The sequence below is a fragment of the Panicum virgatum genome, chromosome 6K (assembly GCF_016808335.1).
Source record: "Panicum virgatum strain AP13 chromosome 6K, P.virgatum_v5, whole genome shotgun sequence".
Classification (NCBI taxonomy): Eukaryota; Viridiplantae; Streptophyta; class Magnoliopsida; order Poales; family Poaceae; genus Panicum; species Panicum virgatum.
The window spans coordinates 17152911-17174168 of NC_053141.1; the positions used below are offsets into that span (position 1 = coordinate 17152911).

General features: G+C 42.5%; 1 protein-coding gene and 1 long non-coding RNA gene across 5 annotated transcripts; one reads left to right on the forward strand and one right to left on the reverse strand.

The window, feature by feature from the left end:
* The first annotated feature begins 13517 nt into the window (after positions 1-13517).
* On the forward strand, positions 13518-16339 carry LOC120711922. Of its 3 annotated transcripts, XM_039997599.1 has the most exons (4): positions 13521-14242; positions 14739-14771; positions 15036-15092; positions 15995-16339. In XM_039997599.1, exons 1-4 carry the CDS (start codon positions 14170-14172, stop codon positions 16150-16152), a joined length of 321 nt encoding a protein of 106 aa, XP_039853533.1. In that variant the 5' UTR covers positions 13521-14169; the 3' UTR covers positions 16153-16339. The 3 variants fall into 3 exon arrangements, 1 of the variants encoding a protein (XP_039853533.1); XR_005690542.1 differs by lacking the exon at positions 14739-14771 and having other exon boundaries at positions 13518-14242; XR_005690541.1 differs by lacking the exons at positions 13521-14242; positions 15036-15092 and having other exon boundaries at positions 14249-14973.
* Positions 16340-16694: 355 nt separating this feature from the next.
* LOC120711923 lies at positions 16695-18807 on the reverse strand. Of its 2 annotated transcripts, XR_005690544.1 has the most exons (3): positions 18492-18805; positions 18310-18398; positions 16695-18231 (listed from the first exon to the last, which is right to left on the reverse strand). It is a non-coding gene; the product is annotated as an uncharacterized LOC120711923 (long non-coding RNA). The 2 variants fall into 2 exon arrangements; XR_005690543.1 differs by having other exon boundaries at positions 16695-18398; positions 18492-18807.
* Positions 18808-21258: the final 2451 nt, after the last annotated feature.

A 21258-nucleotide genomic window follows, 5' to 3' on the forward strand; every position in this document is an offset into this window, starting at 1 on the left:
ACGGAATGGCGCCCATGTGGAAGAAGAAATCTATATTTTGGGAGCTACCATATTGGGAAGTCTTAGATGTTCGTCATGCAATTGATGTGATGCACCTCACAAAGAATTTTTGCGTCAACCTGATAGCATTCTTGGGAGTGTACGGAAAGACAAAAGATACAGTAGAAGTACGTCAAGAATTGCAACGTATGGAAGAACGAGATGCCTTACATCCACAACAGCGAGATAATGGACGACAATACTTAAGTCCTGCCAGCTATACTCTTAGCAAGGAAGAGAAAGAAACCATGTTTGACTGCTTGAGCAGTATAAAGGTTCCATCTGGATACTCATCCAATATAAAAGGAATCTTAAATTTGGCAGAGAAGAAATTTACAAATCTCAAGTCCCATGACTGCCATATGCTTATGACCGAACTTCTTCCGGTTGTGCTGCGGGGGATTCTGCCTGATAACGTCCGGTTAACCATCGTGAAGATATGTGCCTTCCTCAACGCAGTTTCTCAGAAGATAATTGACCCGGAGAATTTGATAAAGATGCAAAACGATATGGTGCAATGTCTTGTTGGCTTTGAGCTGATATTTCCACCATCTTTCTTCAACATCATGACACATCTTCTAGTGCACCTTGTCAAAGAGATTGATATCCTCGGACCAGTATTTCTACACAACATGTTCCCATTCGAAAGGTTCATGGGGGTACTCAAGAAATGTGTTCGTAATAGAGCTCGTCCAGAAGGAAGCATCGCCAGTGCCTACGGAACTGGGGAGGTCATTGACTTTTGTGTTGACTTTATTGATGACCTTAAACCGATTGGAGTCCCTGAATCGCGATATGAGGGGAGACTAACTAGAAAGGGTACATTAGGAAAGAAATCTTATGTCTGCACAGATGATTTCTCATTCAAGAAAGCGCATTATACGGTTCTTCAACAATCATCCTTGGTTGACCCATATATCGAGGAACACAAGAAAATTCTGCTCTCCAATTTCCCGGAAAAGTCTGAGGCATGGATTACACGTGAGCACATGAACACTTTCTGCAGCTGGTTGCAGAAGCATCTAATGCATAACATGGATATAAGTGAACAACTGTTCTTATTAGCTAGGGGACCATCTTGGAATATCTTAACATACCAAGGGTACGAGATAAATGGAAACACATTTTATATGATAGCCCAAGATAAAAAGAGTATCAACCAAAACAGCGGTGTTCGTATGGATGCCACGGACAATAATGGAAAAAAAGACACATATTACGGCTACATTGAAGAGATATGGGAGCTGGATTACGATCCCAATTTCAAGGTGCCTCTATTTCGTTGCCAATGGGTTAAGCTATCTGGAGGAGGGGTAACAAAAGATGAGTATGGGATGACAATAGTTGATCTCAACAATCTTGGGTATAGAGACGAGCCATTTGTCTTAGCCCAGGATGTCGCTCAGGTTTTCTACATTAAGGAAATGTCCAGCAAGCCAAAGAAGGATGAGCCTAAGCGACACATAGTTCTATCAGGAAAGAGAAACATCGTTGGAGTGGAGGACAAGACAGACTTGTCAGAAGAATATAATAATTTTGTTGCCATTCCACCTTTCGAAGTAAATGCTGATCCATGCATCCTGCTAGCCAATGATGATGCTCCATACTTGCGCCGTGATCATAATCAAGGGACATTTGTGAAGAGAAAGTTTGTTACCGCTAATCCATCATGTACTTGAATCATTTTATATTATTGTATAAAAACATAATCGCAATTCGAATACTTTTATTATATATGTACTGTACAATTATACTTTATGTGTTATATATATTATTTTATATATTTTTCACTTAATTACCAGACTCAATTATAATTTTCATTCAATAATGGATTACTCAACTAATTTTATTTATTTCATGAAATTACATCCACATTAACACACTATACTCTCTCACTAACACACACAATCTCACTAACACAAACTATCTCTCAAACTCACACACTACTCATTAATATCATGAAATTGCTTAATTTTATCTAAAATTCACTTTTTAAATGTTAATATCGTGATAGAATCCAATTTCTGTCGAAAAGCAACAGTTTGAAAAAATTTGTTCACCTAATATATTTTTGCATGGTCAAAATAACAAATATGATTTCAAAAAAGTTAGATATTTCATTGACCCAATCACTTGAATGAAAATTAATTATTTTTGTTGCGTGTATCAAGTTTATATAGAGATAAGAAATTTTGTTCCATAATTTTTGGAATCATAATTTTATTAACTGAATTAACAAATGAAAGCCAATTTTAAAAGAGAAGTAAAAAGAAACAAAAACAAACATAAGATTAGGCGGGAAACGAGGGAAAACGGGCCCCTTTTGTCCCGGGTGGTAGATCCACCCGGGACTAAATGTGGGCCGCGGGCTGGGAATTTTCCCAGCCCGCCCAAAAACACCTTTTGTCCCGGGTGAAGCCACCACCCGGGACAAAAGGCCCTTTTGTCCCGGGTCGTTGATTCACCCGGGACAAAAGGGGGGGGGCCTTTTGTCCCGGGTGAAGCCACGACCCGGGACAAAAGGGCCTTTTGTCCCGGGTGGTGGCTTCACCCGGGACAAAAGACCCCCCCCCCTATATTCCTTCCTCCTTCGCCCTTCCCCCTAACACTTGGTTTCTCATCTGCGCCAGGTGCCGCCGCCGTCCCCGAACACCGCCACCATCGACGTCGCCGCCCAGAGCCCCGCCGCGCGAGACCTACGTCCCCGAGCGCCACCGACATCACGCCGCCGCCCAGAGCCCCGACCAACCCACCGGAGACCCGCCGGAACGCCGCCGCCGCCGTAACACCCTCGCCGCCATCCCCTGCTCGCCGTTGACCCGCCATTACAGGCCATCCCAGCCCACACCGCGACTACCCAAAGGTAGAGCTCGATCTCCTGAGTCCCCTCGACACCTTCCCCCACGCCCCCGGCGAGCATGCTCCCATCGCGTGAGCAGCAGCTCCGGCGCATGCTCCCATTTGCTAATAAAACTTCCTTTAAGTTTTGTAGAAAAATAAGAAAAATGCAAATACAAATGTTTTGAGTTCTTTACGAGTAGATCTACAACTTTTCTTACAATTTTTTTTTCATTTGACCTCTGTTTTTAGCTCTAGATTAAAAGCAAGAAAAATAGGGGTTTAATTAGATCTCTAGCTAGAAGCTTTGACCAGCCTTCTCTTTTGGGTAGTAGCTTGTACATGCAAATTTTAACTCTCTGTAAATGTTTGAGACCCAATGTTACCCTCTAGCTAAAGTTTTTATTTAGTTTTTGTTTTATGCCTAATAGTGTAGATCTATTTATATCTCTGTCAATATGTCATGTATGCACTTGAAACTTTTACAGAATGTTAGTTGTGTTGCTTATAGGCCACAGAAAAATTTTGATGATTTTTAGTGGACCCAAACTAGTTAAACTAATTAATGGTTTAAGCAATTGAACTAAATCAAGAAAAATAATTTATGTGCTAGGAAAAATTCCTTATTTTTACCAGAGCCTATAAACAACTAGTTATGATTGCTAGAAAAATGTGAACACTTGAAGTGCAGTATATCTGTTTTTAAAAATTAGTTATGCTTTATGCCTTAATAACTTGTGTTATTTTTCATACCTTGTAAAGTTATCCATTAAATCTGAAAAATTTGCAGAGAACTCCTAACGTCCGCCATCCCGGCCCGGACCCCGCCGCGCGAGCCCAACGTCCCCGAGCGCCGCCGACCTCACGCCGCCGCCCAGAGCCCCGCGTCCTCCGGCTCGCCCCGCCGTCGCCTGTGCGAGCCCAATTATTTATTTAAATTTGTTTAGAAATTAGTTTAAATATGGATTATTTGTTTAAATTTGAAAATATGGATTATTTGTTTAGAAATTATGTTGTAAAATATATATTATTTGTTAATTTGTTTAATTTTGATGACAAATAGGGTGTTAATTACTTTTGAAATTATATTATTTAGAGTTCATGTTATTTAGAGTGAAATCATAATTTGTTGTTTAGAGTGAAATCATAATTTGTTGTGTAAATAAAGGTATATTTTCAAATTCTCAAAATGTATGAATGTATGTATGTATGTATGTGTAAAGTGAGTTTAAATTTCTATTAAATATTTCATGTATATTTCTTGAATTACTTAGAGAATATTTCTTGACTTCATCCATCGATCGTTACTTAGTGAAAAAACCGTCTAGAATATTTCATATATAGATGATTTCAAGTTTATTTCTTGAATTACTTAGAGAATATTACTCGACCTCGTCCATCGATCGGTACTTAGTGAAAAAACCATCTAGAATATTTCACAGTCGATACTTAGTGAAATTATAGATAGAATATTTTGTGTATATTTTTTGAATTACTTAGAGAATATTTCTCGACCTCATCCATCGATCGGTACTTAGTGAAATTATCGATAGAATATTTCTTTTATATTTCTTGAATTACTTAGAGAATATTTCTCGACCTCATCCATCGATCGGTACTTAGTCAAATGCTCGCAAATATGTGGATTATTTAGAGAATTTTTTTAAGGGTTTTATTTGTATTCGTATTTTAGTTACGATGGACCCGCGACACAGAGATGCGGAAGACGAACAGTTCCTGTTGAATATGATTGGCGAAGGTCAAGGAGATGTCCCTGAACAAGCTGATGATGGCAGCAATACCAACATATATTTGAATATGTCCGGTGATGGAATTGAGCCACCATCTATTCAGGATAACGCTACTGCTGAACAAAGTGCTAATGTACATATCACAACTATACTTATTTGTAGTGACAATCATATTTTCATCTGAATCTATATGAATACTATGAATGTTTTTTTATAGCCGTCTGGATCATCGTCGCAGCAGAAAAAGACGAAGCGAGGCCCAACAAAAAAACTGGAAGGGCGGTTCATTATAACGGAAGTTGGTCCAGATGGCGAACCGATCGCTCCAGAAGCTGCCGCCAAAAAATTCATAACACAATCCGGATGTATTGTCAGGGACCACATCCCGAGCTCTGGAAAGCTTCCAATCCAAGCGAGGAACGGGATGCGGTACCCGAAAGAGAAAAAGAATGGTGCTGGCGGGAGCTTAAGAAAAACTTCACGGTTCTAGCTAAATCCGAAGAGATATGCAAGCGCTGGACCCTGAGTAAGATGGCCGAACAGCTGCAATCATTCAAGAAAATTTTGACGAAGAAATATATCAAGACCGGGACCACACCCGTATTTACCGGCGAGCTCGAAAAGCTCAAGGGTCACTGGGATGCATTTGTGGAATACAAGTCTTCAGAGCTTGGGCTTCAGAAGGTGCAGAAGGCCAAAGACAACGCCTCGAAGAAAGTGTACCATCACACTCTAGGCCAAGGAGGCTACAAGCTTGCAAAACCCAAATGGGAGAAGATGGAGCAGGATCTGCTTGACAGAGGCATCCAACCTGCGACCATGAACTGGCCTGAAAGGTCAAGGACCTGGTTTTATGGTCACGGGGGAAGCTTGGACCCATTGACTGATGACTGCATCTATGGGCCAAACATCCAGCGAGCAGCCCGGAGACTACAGGAGGCCATACAAGCAGCGGCCGAGGGAACATTCCAGCCGGATAGAGAGAGGGACGAGCTAACTTACGCCCTTGGGAATCCAGAGCATCCGGGCCGCACAAGAGGCAAAGGCGTGGTTCCGTGGAAGTATGGGTTCAGGGATTACATTGAATCATATAGAAGCCGGCAAAGAAGAAAGAATGATGAGCGGGAGCACTTAAAAAGGCTAGAGGAACGGCTCATGTCACACGATCAAAGACTGGAGGAAGAGGTTCAACGCCAAGTGGCCATAGCAATGAGCCCGCAACAGCAAGCGCAAACGGTGCCTCCAGAGCCTAATGTCGCAGCCGATCACCTGTCTCAGCGGAAAAGCAGCTGCGCTTCCACAGACGTCGCCGTCGTCGAGCCAACGGGGATCCAGGCTGCAGTTGAAGCATCGGCCCCGCAGCGATTTCCAGTGGATGAGATCACCCAGCGGACACCTTGTGACCTGCAGACTGTCGTTAAGAACTTAATGTTCACTGTTGCGTACGGTACCGCCATGCCTACCCAACCAGCTGACGTGTACCACGGGGCAACAAATTCTGCCTAGATACACAAGAGTTGGCATGGAGCAGGTGTGCCAGGGTTGGGAGACGCTCGAGCTTGATATTCCTGGAGGCGATGGGGAGAGGACACTAGCAGAAGCCATTCATGGCTACATCCTATGGGATAAGCGCTACATTTTCCTAAAGTCGGATGATCAAACACCAAGACCGGCATCTCAGCATGCCTCTCCAAGACCGGCATCTCCGCAAAACTCCCCAAGGGCAGCACTGTCTCGGCAAGGTTCACCGGCACATTCTCCATCACCATCATCTCATGTGCCGATGAACACTCAAGCGTCACCGTCGCCTCCATGGTCACCCCCTCCGCCGCCGGCAAAGAAGCAGAAACGGCCGCCGGCAAAGAAGGTAGCTGCACCGGCTAAGGAGCCTCCAAAGAAGAAGGAAAAGGAGAAGAAAACCAAGGAGGCTCCTATTAAACCCTGGGACATGAGCCTTGAAGAATGCGATCGGATAACTCAAGAAAGAGTTAAAGAGCACTTCAAGCCGAAGCCGAAGCCGGAGCCCGAGAAAGTGATAAATCCGATAGATTTGAAATTTTTTAAGGGAATGTGCGAAGCAAATAAGAGAAAATTCATTCCGAGAGACCCCCCTTTAGACTACGAACGCACAATTATCAAAACTACTGAGAAAAAGAAGAGACAATCAAAGTCGTCGTCGTCCGACGTTCCACAGCTCGGAGCCCAAAAGAAACAATCAATAGAGCCTCTCGTAGTGGGACAGATGACGCAAGAACAAGACTTTGTTACATTTTTGAAAGAATCAAACCTGACGGCGGCTCAGATTGCAGGGGGAGAAGATATTCCAAAGGCCGATGTGGTCGTCAAATGGACGTTTGAGATCGGCAAAACTCTTGTACCCCCCGAAGTAGTGTCTGTGCTTCCAACGCAAATGTATAAGCTGCACCAGCACTACATGCGTGCGATGGCCGATTGCATCTTCATGCAGGGCGCAAAGATTAAAGATGACGATTTCTTACGGGGGGAGGCCATTATATGGATAAACTGGGAAGAAATTTACCAACTATTCCATCAGGAGGCCCTCGACATCTCTATGGTCGGCTTGTGGGTTCTGTAAGTATTTTACTCTCCTTACGTATTGTTTTGCATGATCTCAACATACTGATCTCTTGATTTATTTGGTATCATGTAGAATGGAGATACATACTTGCAGAAGAAAGGGATACTCTCACCTCGGCTTCATCGACCCAATTACTTGTAATTGGAGGCTTCTACGTGACAATTCCGATGAGATATTCCAAAACTTGTTCAAGTACATAAGCGTTCATCACAACAAGCAAATGATATTGTTTCCTTACAACTTTGCGTGAGTGATTCCTTCCGTCTAACTCTTTCTATTCTGTAATCGAATTGTTTAAACCTTAACTACCAAGAACTGCCTCCGTATAATCTTGCAGTGAACACTGGGTCCTAATTGTCATAATTCCCGAGAAGAGCCTACTCGTGGTTATGGACTCATTGAGGAGACCTCCAGAACAATACGAAAATCTTCTTAACATGATGAAAAAGTAATTCTACCACTACTCCGTCGATCACCGATAATTTGAATCACTTTGTTACTTGACTATAATTGTTCTAATCATGCACAGGATTTGGAAAGAATTCGCTAAAAATCATCCAGGCAAATTTGACAAGGAATTGAAGATCAAGACAGATTTCCCGGTACGCACTTGGATGATTCGTTGCACGATTCATTAGTTTTATTATATATTCATGTAAATACCTGATAATTTCTTCTCTCTTGAAGTGTATGAGGCAGAAACAAGGCACTGTATTATGCGCATACTATGTATGCGAGAACATCCATGGTCTGGTAGGTCCTCCAAAGGGCTGGACAGATTGGGAGGAGGAAGTAAGTAAAAAACTTGTTAATATTTGAACTCGTATTTTAATTAGTCGAAATTAATTATCCCCTTTTTCCATAGGTCGAGGAGATGTGCGATAAACTCATACCGGAGGAAAAGATTATGGCGATTCAAGAACAATTCTCCGGATTTATTGTTGAGCAAGTCCTCGATCCAAAAGGCGAATTCTACTATGATGGAATATCTAATATTGACAATCACAGCAAATATGACAATATACGTGTATATATGTAATTAAGAACGAATATACCTATGTAAATATATATGTGTGTCTATGTATTAAATTTCTATTTATGAGTATGTATGTATTAAATTTCCAAAAGGCGAATTCTACTATGTAATTAAGAACGAATATACCTATGCAAATATGATGGAGTATGTATGTATTATATATATAAGCACTCCAATAATATATATGTGTATATATATATATTTATATAATATTGGTCCTAGACATTTTCATATGTAAAGGAATTCACATGTATAGATATGTGTATACATATATATATAAGTGAATTAATTTATATATGAAAACTATCTAGGACAAATATTATATAAGTAACTATATATATATATGTATATATTAGTGGAGATCATACACACTGAATTCCAATACATAAGTTTAATTGAAATGCAAAAGTATAATTGAAATAGAAAAAGAATTGAGAAAAGGAAAACATGAAAAAAAGGACCTTTTGTCCCGGTTGGTAACACCAACCGGGACAAAAGGTCCTCTTTTGTCCCGGTTGTCAGACCCGGGACAAAAGGACACCCCCTTTTGTCCCGGACTGGCGTTCCCGGTTGGGAAACCGGGACAACAGGGGTTTCCTAACCAGGACAAATCAACATTTTTGTAGTAGTGCTGATGCTTTAATCTCCTCCCCTGATCTGCTGCATGACGTACATATAGCCGACATATCTTCTTCAAGGCTAAGTGAGGATATGTTTTTGACTGATCATCATGTGCTTGCGATCAATTGTGTAGAGGAGGAATTATTTCCCGGGATCAATAAAACTTCGATATATAGTAGCAGCAGTAGTAGAGCAATTCCTGGTGCCTATACCGTGCCTATAGGATTTGTTTTTTTGTCCCCACGAGTATTAGAGCAGCTTAGACTGTCTTTCTGCTTTTATTTTTGTATCTTTTTCCTAGACTACAACCAGAAGATATACAAGAAGTTTCCTTCAAAAACCATTACGAGGTACACAAGTAATTGTCGCTTGTAATGGTTTTGAGACAAATTGATGTACTCGACCTAACAGAACTCACATGCATGTAAAACAACCCCCAGCTCTGCGTTTGATGGGAGTATTCATATTTCAATACTAGCTAAGTATCTAGTCCTCATGTTTAAATACATGTTGTTTAGGATATCGACAAGATCTTTTAGGTGAGACTTTGACCAACAATTTCTATATAGATATGACATTTCAATTATTTGTGCAAGTATTGAGGTTTGATATTGTATTGAGGATTTAGACATTTTCTCGTGCCGTGGTACGGGTGATTGCTTATAGGTCTTATCTTTTTTAGATAAAAGAATAATAAATATTCTCACCGTCCCACAAAGACTGCTCATATAGCTTCCATAATTTGTTCCATAAAGATTATTTATACAGCTTTCAGACCAGCCAACAAAGACCCTCATAATACCATCGGCCCAATTAACGAATCGATCATTTACTCCCAACCATCGATGCCCGAGCTAGCTCACAAAATAAGGAAGGCTAATAGGTGCGATAATTACTGCAAGCGTGCATGCATAATTAATTGTACTCGGTAATCCATCTGATTAAGAAGAGTTATTAGGGGTACTTTGGACTTTTAGCATTGCTACTATCTTGTCTAAAATTTTCAAAACAAACAGTCTTTGTGGAATGGAGGGAGTAATATCGCAGCCTATACACAAACAGTTAATGTTCTTATTGTCACACAATAAGATACTTCTTTTCAAATAAAAGTCTAGATGAAGATATTATTACGTACATGTTCCGAAGAGCGGAAAAAATGCCCGTTAATATGAGAGCAATTGGGCAAAATGTATTGCTTCTCCAAACTATTACGGCAGTAGCTTTATTTAATCGTTAGTGAGCGTTATTGCACGTAGCACAACGAACAACCGCATGCAGGCTAACAGCTGTAATGAGAACGACTCTCAAGAACAAAGAAAATACTGATACACATAACACATTGATCGAGCAGAAATTTGAGGACATAGAGGAAAGCAAATTTCACAATGTTGGTATACTGAATTGATAGTCATGCATGACGACATGCATCAGGGCAGCCAAGGAATAGATAGGAAGCAAGGGTGCATTTCTACGCTTGCATTTCTGAACTCCTAAGACCAATCTCAGTGGGAGTGTTATAGGAGTGTCATGGACATTAAATTTACTAACATGTATCAATAGTATGAGGAGAGAGGGGAGAGAAGTGTCATGAAATATGAGAGGAGTGTCATCACCATGGAGAAATTTGGCGCTGTTGACAAAACGGCTTCACAATTTTGACACTCGAAACGTTGGCTTCGATAAAATGACGCTACAAACATGAGGTCGCTCGACTCCCGTGACATTTGTAGCTTTGTAATACATTTGTCGTTCTTTTTCATCAATTTAGCATGCAAAATGACACTTGTGCCCTTATCCTTATCTTCCTTTTCCCTCAGTCCAGCATCGTTGTTCGCTCGTTCTCCCAGCGCCTGCTGAGATCTCGCGCCGGTCCGCTCGCACGCCCCACGCCTATCCGTGAGAGCGGGAGCGGGAGCGGCGGCCGCGCGGGGAGTGGGACCGGGGGTCAGAGAGCGGGAGGCGGAGCGCCTGGGGGGATGGAAGGGGAGAGGCGGCGCTTGCGCAGCGGGAGCGGCGGCGGCGACCAGGAGGGCACGGCGCTGGGGGCGGCGGCGGCAGGGTTGGTGGCGTCCCTACTAGGGTTGGGGATTTCGGCGGAGTCCATCGCGGATGGTTGCCTGAGCGGCTCCCACGGCGTGCCTCCGCGACGCTGCTCCGGTGCGGCTTCCACGACGGCTTCAGATGGGCCTCTATGAAGATGAGGAGGGGTAATTCATCTCTCATTGACTCCTTTTATCTATTTATCAATGGTATGCACTAGATTTGACGAGAAATCGATCGGTAGAAGGAACCCTAACTCTAACTTTTTATTTTCACAAAAATCTAGTTGGCCGGATCTGGACCGTGCGTGTATGATAGAGATTAGAGACCCTGCAAATATTTCCATGCTTGATCCGATTGAGAGGGTTGCTCTTGGGATGGTGGGTAGTTCCTCGAATTCTCCACCATTGCAAGTTCAAGAGTCTTCTATTAATTTTGTTATGTCATGTTTGGTTTTTCACATACTAATGCATGTGTATTTTTTACAATGCAACACAGACCTCCGCGGAAAGCCAAGAAAGAATGTTACCAAAGCACGCCCAACTGAACCGTCCACACCACTTCCACTGCAGCTCCAGATGTAATTTTGCATGACAGTCCGGGAGTGATGACAAGAAGGTGAGCATAATTATTGAACTTGACATCTCAACACATCATTTACTAACCTATGAGCCTGACTAGATAAGATGATATCAATTTGTAGGCAACTTGCAATGATTCGTGGAGAGAGCAGCACTTCACAAGCTGCCATGGCCAGTTCACCCCAGACTAAGAAGCTAAGGTAACTTCAAAAAAGCTGCTGATTCGTGGAGAGAGTAGCACTTCACAAGCTACCATGGCCAGTTCACCCCAGACTAAGAAGCCAACTTCAAAAAAGCTGACACCAAAGAAGAGGAAGAGAAATTAACTTGCATGTCTGTTGAGAGAATTTATTTTGGTCTGTTTGAATGAATTGCTCGAGTTTAGTTATGAACTATGTGTTTGAACTATTCAACCTAGTTGGTTGAGATGTATGTCAACTGTGTGTGTGATAGACTTGTGCTTGGAAGGATCCGAACAACTTGTGTGTGAATCCTGTTTCATTTATGAACTAGTGTTGCTCTAATGTAGATGTCGTAGCGTAGAAATATTTTTGTTAAAATATCTTGTGGCTGTCGATTTTGGTTCAGGCGCAGCTAAAAGAAGAGAGTCTGATGGTGTTCGATCCAGCTCTAGTGATGAGAGAAGGGTAGAACAGACATTTCCCATTCCATTTTGATTAAAAAGAATGCGAAATAAATTAAAATGGTAGAAATGTCATGGGACTCAAGCTACTACATGTTTGCAGTGTCAATAGTGTGAAGCCAACGTTTCGGATGTCAAATCTGCGAAGCCCAACGTTTCAAGTGTCAACAATGCAAATTTCTCATCACCATGACACTCCACTGGCACAGTTCTCAAGTTTTCAGTCTTGGTAACTGTGTCGATAACACTCCCACTGAGACTGGTTTAAGGGCATGTACAATAGTGCAGACAATAGCTTTCTTTTTGTCAAAAACAGATAGCTGAACAGACAGCTTGTACAATGAGTTGTCTGTTTAGCTGTCTTGCAGGGTGATTACTTCATCCTTTGACACACAAACTCATGGTGATTTAGTGTATAATTGATCTTTGTAGCTATTTTGTTGCATACATGAGAAATTGTACAATATATTCAAATAATTCGTATAACTCTTAAAATAAACATGTATATAATATATATGTTTGTTCAGTTGACACTTCACCTCAGTTGGCACAATTCAATTCACAAAGCTCACAAAGCATGTTAAGTTGGCACAACACAGCTCATACTCACAAAGGTGGCAGTTCGCACTCTTCAATTGATACACGTATAAATGAAAATAGTTCACCAAACATGAATGTAAATACACTACAACACATATGACCTTCTGTGACGAATATCTCATGACATTTGATCAAAATGTCGTTAGACCATATCATTTTGTGACGTTTTGTTGGAGGCAGCATGACTTAGTGACAAAAACATGGTGTTCGTCACTAAAATCAAGTGAAAAACGTCATAAACGAGAGGAAGACCATATCGTGACGAATTTTAAGGTGTCACAAGAGTCAACTTAGTACGAATTAAATTCAAAGGTTTAAAATTAAATAAAAATTATGATGTGTTGAGGGATCTTACCACGTGTTGAGGGATCAAACATCATACCTCGGGCTCGAGGAGCAAATAGCTTACCACTCCAACAAATACTCAATTATCTATTACTTTCTCCGTCCCAAAAAGAATATAAATTTCGCTTTCCGAGAAGTCAAACAATTTTAAATTTAACCAAATTTATATAAAATAGTATTAATATTTGTGTTATAACATAAATATTTTTAGATTAATCATGTAATATATTTTTATACTATATCTTTTTGGAGATACAAATATTAGTAATTTTTTTGTATAAATTTGATTAAAATTGAAATTATTTGACTCCTAAAACGAGATTTACATTCATTTTAGATGGAGGAAGTATTTCCTATAATACCCGACATCAACCAGCGCTCATCCCAGATCGACAGCCTTATAGCCCACTTAGCCGAGTTCAAAAAAAAAAAAACCCCCCTACTAGCCACGTCTAACCCTAGAATTCGCGATTCCCCTGATCCCCTCCTCCCTCCCGGCTTCACCCAATCTTGCCGGCCGCCACACCGCTACTCAGATCCAGCCTCCCCGCATCTCGGCCTCCTCCAGCCGCTCCTCCTCTACCTCGTCCTCCGCCAAGCTTCGCCTCACCGCGGCCGGGGACTCCTCTGCCACCACCTTCACATCCTCCTACTTGGGGGCGCGGCCCTCCGGCGCGGGGACAACCAGCGGGGCAGCAGCGCTGCGCCACCTCGTCTGCGTCCTCCGGTCGTGCCTCCCTCGCCACGGCACGGGCCTTGCTCCCGGATTCGCCCGCGCTCTACCCGTTACAGAAGCGCGCCGCTGCCACCACGCAGGCGCTGTTCACGGCCGCATCTCGCCCTCCGCCGTGGTGATGTCGGACCCGGGCCTCCCTGGCCACCCCGACGGCGGTTTCCGTGGGCGGCTCGGCCCCTGGGCAACTACAGCGGCGTCCCTGGCCGCGGCGTCAAGTCGGCGCTGAAGCTGGAAGAGGGGGCTGTGTCACGGCAATGAGGGAGGTGAAAGGAACAAGGATTCGGCCTCGGCCTTGTCATCCCCGTGCTCCTCCGCAGCGACGCAGCGCAAGGCCCCGGCAATGTTGACAGCAAGCCGTGCCACTGCGTCGAACTCGTGGCCTTCTGCCCCTTCTCACTTCTCACTGATTTACAGTAAATCCCTTGTGCTCTTTCCCTTTGTACATGCTAATATAGAAAACTGAAGCTACGTGCATTATGCAGTTCAGAAATTTTTCTGCTATAGTTTAGTACATCATGCCTTGCTTTGTGAAAGAATTGTTACTAAAGATGAAAATTGGGGATAAATTTGGATAGCTCTGCCTAGTGTCTGGTTGAATCAGTTCTAAAAAGGGTCAGGTTAAATCATGGTTATATCATGCCTTCCGTGAATTAGTTGCTAACATATTGCAACTATCACAGTAAGGTCAGTTCAATAAATGGTATCTGTGCCCGTTGCCTATACACATCCTTTACATACAAAACGTAAAAGAGACTGCTATCTTGATTTATTTGATGCCATCCTCGCATTAGGAATATTTGTTCTGTTCCTGCTCCTAAGATTCTTGCTATACAGATTTAATTTGTCTCCAAATTTCAACCCAATGCACATTATGACACCCACCTCTATTTTATGGCCTTACATATTCAGGCAAACTGATGGTGGTGTGGCTTCCTAAATCAAGTAACTTCTATGAACCAATGCATGTGTTTTAATTCCATTTTTGTTCAATAATCAACGGTTCGGCACTGTGTCCTGTCATTAATAACTTTTGTGTTTGTCAAATTTGGCTAAGCTTATCATTTCAGGTTGTGACTATTTATGACAAAAATTGCTGCGAGGGTCCTCTTAAAAGATAGGCTGCCATTGAGACTGTTTAACATAGGTCTGACTTTGTTCAATATTTCATTATTTCATATACTTCGCTTGTGTATTTGTTTTATGCAGTTTCAAGACAGGTGGCAAACAGTGTTCCTTCTAAATTTCCTTCACTTTTGCTAACAGGTATTTCACTATGATGATGCACTGATTTTTGGCATTTACTTTTCCTGTTGATCTAAAGTTGCAGACTGATCTTGATAAATGCTCCTTTGTTATTATTTTACCTAGCATGTGTTATGGGCCCAAAATTGATGAGATGTGAAATGAGCTACTAATAAATAAACTGATCATATGCCTGGTCTAGCAGTATCATTCTGGTTTGGAACAGAACTCTTCACATGATTTTTTATTGCTTACTGGATGTAAAAAACCGTCATGTCTATCTGTAAGCTATTAATACATGAAATTCTAGTTGGCTTCTTAATTGTTGTACTCTATTATGTTACTTCAGGGCCTGTCAGTACTAGTTGGCCACAAAATGATGTGTTACCAGCAAGCAGATATTTTTTATTTTCTTATTACCTATGACAGGCACATTTTCGCTACTAATAAAACACATGAAGCATGAATAAATTGTTTGACATAAGTAAATTTGTATGGCTACAACTGATTTCGATCTGGTGATCTGTTTAGCAGCTGATTCATCTTTTGAGCTTGTGGCTAGTTTTGTTGACTAACACTTCATGATAGATAGGGTGGTAATGACAGTTAAATTAGCTTTTTTTTTTAAATATATGGTCTTGCTGATTGGGTTAATTACTGTTGTGGTTGTTTTCTGGGAACACATAAATATGGTGTTCTTGATTGTACATTAGTTAGAATGTATATTGTAGTTTGTTGAAAGCACAGCTAAGTCAGATTGCCTTTTATGGTCAGAAAATGGATTGTGTTTGTGTTATGGTACTTATATCCATACTGTAACTTAGCATTTGCACTTGTATAACTACAAGTTACAAACATATGTATGTCTGATATTTGGTTAATGGTTGTGTTATGGTACTTATAATTATTGTTTTTCTTACCAGTGAGCAGGGTTCAATTTCAAAGTGAGAAAATGGGTGACCAGCAAAGTGAGCTAGAAGACTTGAAGCTGAAGTTTCAGGAATCTGAAGTAGCAAGGGAGAATCAAAGGGGAGAGATTGAAACTTTGAAGAAGCAAGGGGAGAGATTTTTTTTGCTTTGAGTACATAGGGCTGTCTTGGCTGTTCAGTGAACCTGTTATAGAGTGACTTGTCCTTTTTTTTTTGGGCTGTTTATATCGACTTGACAAGTGACGTTGGGCTGTGATGTGCGCATGAATATTAGTTTATGACGAATATTTATGACCAATATTGAGAAAACATATTTTATGACATATTGCATTCCAAACAGCTCGAAAAGATCCAAATCGAATATTGAAAAAATAGGCTGAAATTAATAATTTGAATATTTTGTGACAATTTGTCGTAATGGAGGTGCCATGTCATGTCCTAGTCATCATCACATCGCATGAGGTAAAAAATTTATGACATTTTCTATCCTATGGGGCACATGTACAATCATCCAAGCATACTATTTTGTGATGTTTTTTGGTATTGATTATGATGAAAATGAGCGTCACAAATTAATGACAAAATAGATTAATTGTCATAAGATTTATGGCAAAAAAATGTGTTTTCGTCGCAGAAGACCTTTTATGACATCGTATAGGCGACGAACCAATTTTCGTCACACAAGTGTCACAAATTATGAAAGATGACAAAAATACCACTTTCAGTAATATAAATGAAACATCACAGAAGCCAGACGGCCATATATGTTGTAGTTATAGCCACCACACATGAATACATGCAGCCATTTCACAAGTAAATTTCTAGCTAACACTTGAAAAGGAAGAGAGCCTAACAAACAGATGACTGCAATAGATACCAGTTCAGTTGTCTATATATCTTTGCCCGAGTGTTCAGTCTCCAGTCAGAAATGTTCAGTCTCCAGTCGGCAGCAACAGATGAGCCACCAACCCTGAAATGTGCCAATTCAGTTGTCTATCTTTACCTGAGACAGAGCTAAAGCAAGTGGCCAATTCATTTAACACTAGAATGGAAATGGCCATTTTCAGACACTTGAATGCAAAATAAAAATGACAAGAAACAGTTCTCACTTGACAGGATTAAAATGACATGCTCAGTTCATACTTGATAGGAAAGAAAAGACATATATACACAGTTCATACTTGATAGGCACAAACAGATGATAAAATGACAATATGATATCAATATACATATATTCTGCTAACAGGTTTCAGAAATGATTTAGTGCCAGATTTCTACTTATGTGTAGGAAACAATCAGTGACAAGTTGATGTGACAAGCTGAAATAATAATAGTTAAATTGTCCTCCTATAATTGCTGAACCAAAGGCAATTAGGACAATTAGTTGAAAACAGTTCAGTAACTTTTGGAGTGCTTTGCAGTAACTGAACATCAATGAAACCAAGATGTGTAGTTCAATAAGTAAGCGGCCTGATCCATTTTTGTAGCTGAACTAACTTTCTGAAGATTAATCTGTGTTAACCTTGTATGCTAAGCATAGATTAATCTTGTGTCTTCTCACTTATACAATGTGGGTGGCAGAGCATCAAAAGTAGAAGCACCAGTTCCTATCATGAACATCAGAGGATATGTATGCAGGATTTGTCCAAAATAAAGTTCCTATCAAAAGTAGAAGCACCAGTTCCTATCACTACACATTGATATGTATGGCTTGATTGGTCCAAAATAAATTTGTAGTAGGACTTTTGCTTTATCAGCCCTGACACTTGTCATTAAAATCTAGGACACATTTGTTCTAGGCAGTGTTGTAACTGGAATCTATAGGAAACAAACATCAACTGGAAACTCAAACTGACTTGTTGTAAAGAAATACTACAGTCCGAAACTAACCTCAATTGTTAGGATACGTCCCAGCAAAGTCAAGAAATGCAACAAGTCATCAATTGTAAAAAAGTGATGCATAGCTGAGTTGTGCCATACTAGCTAGGATGCCAAATCATCACACACAAAGCAAGAGTTTTCAAGATTTTTGTGAGTCAAGCATTCTAATATGTGCTATTCTGAATCCTTCTAATTTATTTGTCATCTGGAAGTTCCATGAGCACCTTCTTCAGGACATTCTCGTAGCTTGCAATGCTGACCAGAGAGGAGACGATGAACACATTGGCGCCCCTTAGCTGAGAGGCCTCAATCTACCGTAATCCTCCTAACCCAAATTTGTTGTAATCCTCCTGACATGCACACAAGGCCAACGCAAATCAATGATTCACAAAAGAATTAGACGGAAATACTTAGGAGGCCACGCTCACCACCAGAGGCGTGAACAGGAGCACCACGCGGCAAGGAAGCGGCGTGGCGAGCAGAGGCGGCACCGGCGGGAGAGCTCCGCCAGGAGACCCTGCACGGCAAGGAAAACGACGGGATTAGCGGCGGAATGGGTCGAGGAGGGCGAGAGGAGGCCGGGGCTGCGATGAATCGAAGGGAAACTCACCATAGGGGGCGAATCGAAGGTGGCCGGAGTTGGGGAAGAATGGAGATGGCTGCTGCAATGGGGAACGGGAAAAAAATTTTGGCAGGAGGAAGGCGCGGCGCCAAAACGAACCCCGCCCCCGCCCCCCCCCCCCCCCCCCCCCCCTCCCGCGCGCGCAGTGGATCATGGCCGCCGCCGCCGCCTCCCCGCAGCGCGCCCTACAACGGGGATCTTCGTCGCCGCTTCGCCTGGGAGCACGCGCTCGAGCCGTAGACGGATGAAGCGAGGGGTGGGCAGTAACTGCAGCTGCTTGGGGGTTTTTTTTTTGCAAAAAAATGTTGCATGTCTACGGTTCTTGACAGCGCGTTGTACTCGCCCTAAGCCCACTCCCAATAAGAGTTTTAGAGGGATTTCATGCACATTAATTAGCATGTTACGTAGAATTATATGATGGCATGACATAAAATTTAAGACGAAAGAAAAAAAATCAGTTTTATTTAGATGAAACTCTCTCTACATTAATACCAACACTTTTATGAGTCTTGAAATTAAATACAACATAGATCCCATAAAACCATAACATGAAATTATGTATTGGGAGAAATAATTTCAAATATTATTTCATAGTCTTTTTGCTTACATGGATATCTTGAAAACATCAACATAAAATTGTCCACTGGGATTAGCCTAATAAATCCAATACCAATCATACAGGGGCATCGACGGACTTAGGGCTCCGGGGTAACCCCGCTCACCCTGACCTAGGGCTGGCCTTGTGTTCTACTCCTTCCTTCCATCTTTATAGGGCGGATGAGCACTTACATTCGCTTGAATGCTTACCACCATCTACGTAATTAAGCCCATATTGGTCCCATATGAAAGCAAATCGGCAACAACGAGCGAGAAAATATTTACAGCTGTTTTTTTCAGTTTGGCGCCGAGGATGGTTACCGTGGAGGAACTGATTTTTTGGTTAAATGGGGGGCGGGAATCAAGGGCCGCTGCATGCCTTCATGCAAAACTCCAAGGCCGCTGCATGTCTTCATGCAAAACTCCGGTAACGTGGGCTCAGGGCAGAATTTAAATGCCGGCGCATGCTCCCAGCCCTGCCTTGATCTCTGAAGTAGGAGCTCATCCGCAGGTGGAAGGAGGGAGTACGCCATAATAGTGGATCAAACGATGCAAGTATGCGCGGCTTGTTTCCTGACACCTTCTATTCTCAAGTATGCCGTAGTCTATGAATGTTCTCTGCCTCAAAGCTGTTCTCTGCTCCGTCTACTATTTCACTGTTTGGCCGTGGCTAGCTGTACCATGTTGTGTTGAAGGGAGAGTTAATAATAATACCAGGGCTGCCCAAGAAGGATGGCAGTAGTATATATATAATTTGATTGGCTATTTGCTCCCAGCCAAGCTAATCAAAGGCCATGTTTGGATACTCTAACTTGGTTAGAAGTTAGAGTTAGTTTTTAGCTCTAGATTAACTCTGAACTAACTCTAACCTAAGTGGTGTTTGGATGCAAGGGTTAGAGTTAGATTAAAGACACTTTTTCAATAATTTGGCTAGATCTGGTGTGGCTACCTCTTGTGTGGCCTCTTGCTCCTCAAATCATGTGGCTGCTTTAATTTGCTTGCACCCTCGAAGTCATCTGGGCGCACGGCACGCGCCGCCGGCCTGCGTGAAGCCGAACTCGTCGGCGGCGGGCTCCATGAGGTCCCGAAACGCTGGCTCCCGGAGGTACCCCGTGGGCACGACGAACCGCTGGGACTCCTCCCCGGCGTACACCGCGAAGTACCCCTTGGGCACGCCGCCCTCCGCCGCGGCCGCGGCCGGCTGCTCCAGCAGCGACTCCCGGAGGACCGCATCCTCGCTCGTCGTGGCCCGCCGGAATAGAGCGCTCTATTCCCTGGACACGGAGCTTCTGACGGGGGGCGGTCGGCGGGCCGCTCGGACGTGAGGCCGCGCCGGTGGGGGCCTCGGGGGGGGGCGCTTGGTCGGGGGGACGCATCAGGGAACTACTCGGACGGGGGCCGCGCCGGGGAGTCGCTCGAACGGGGCGGTGCTCGGACGCCGCACCGGGGAGCCGCTCAGACGCGGCGGCGGGCGGACGTGGTGGCGCTCGGAGGGGCGGCGGGCGTCGAGGGGGTGGCGGCGCGCAGATCCAAGTCGCGAGGAGGTCGGGAGGGGAGAGGGTGCCGAGTTGCCAGCGGCCACAGTTGGATCCGGTTTGGAAAAAAAGACATAGGGCCCACCACTCTAACCCAAATAAGCACTCCTTAGAGGGGATAGTTTTTTGGGGTGGGTTAGATGCATCTAACCCACTCTAACCCACCCTGTTTGGATACTTTTGGGTTAGATGACCCCAATCTAACCCAATCTAACTCTAACCCATGGATCCAAACAGGGCCAAAGCTTTGAAGGCACCTTGGCAAGATGTGGGTTGTTGCTGCTAATAAAACGCCTGCCTGAAACTTGGGATATAAAACGTAATGACCTACTACCTGCAGAGCTTGGTAAACCAGTCCTGAAGGATTTTGAAAAAGAAAAACTAAACTAGCAAGTCAGATTCAATATAATTATGATTTTGACATGAATACATGGAAAACATAAAGGAATGTCATTTGTGTTATGAAGAAATTAGAATTAGTGACCAATTTTTGTAATAGTTAATTAGATTAATTAGGTGGTTACCTTTCACGAAAGGATCATCACGAAAGGGCCAATCCTAAGGGACACCATGCCCTTTGGGCTTATATATATATATATATATATATATATATATATATATAT

Bases quoted from the DNA above. Each gene is read 5' to 3' on its own strand.
- LOC120711922 (XM_039997599.1), top strand. From the start codon at position 14,170: ATGTTGACAGCAAGCCGTGCCACTGCGTCGAACTCGTGGCCTTCTGCC. The intron at 14,243-14,738 runs GTAAATCCCTTG...TTACATATTCAG, and splicing joins TCACTTCTCACTGATTTACA to GCAAACTGATGGTGGTGTGG. The intron at 14,772-15,035 runs GTAACTTCTATG...TGTTTTATGCAG, and splicing joins GGTGTGGCTTCCTAAATCAA to TTTCAAGACAGGTGGCAAAC.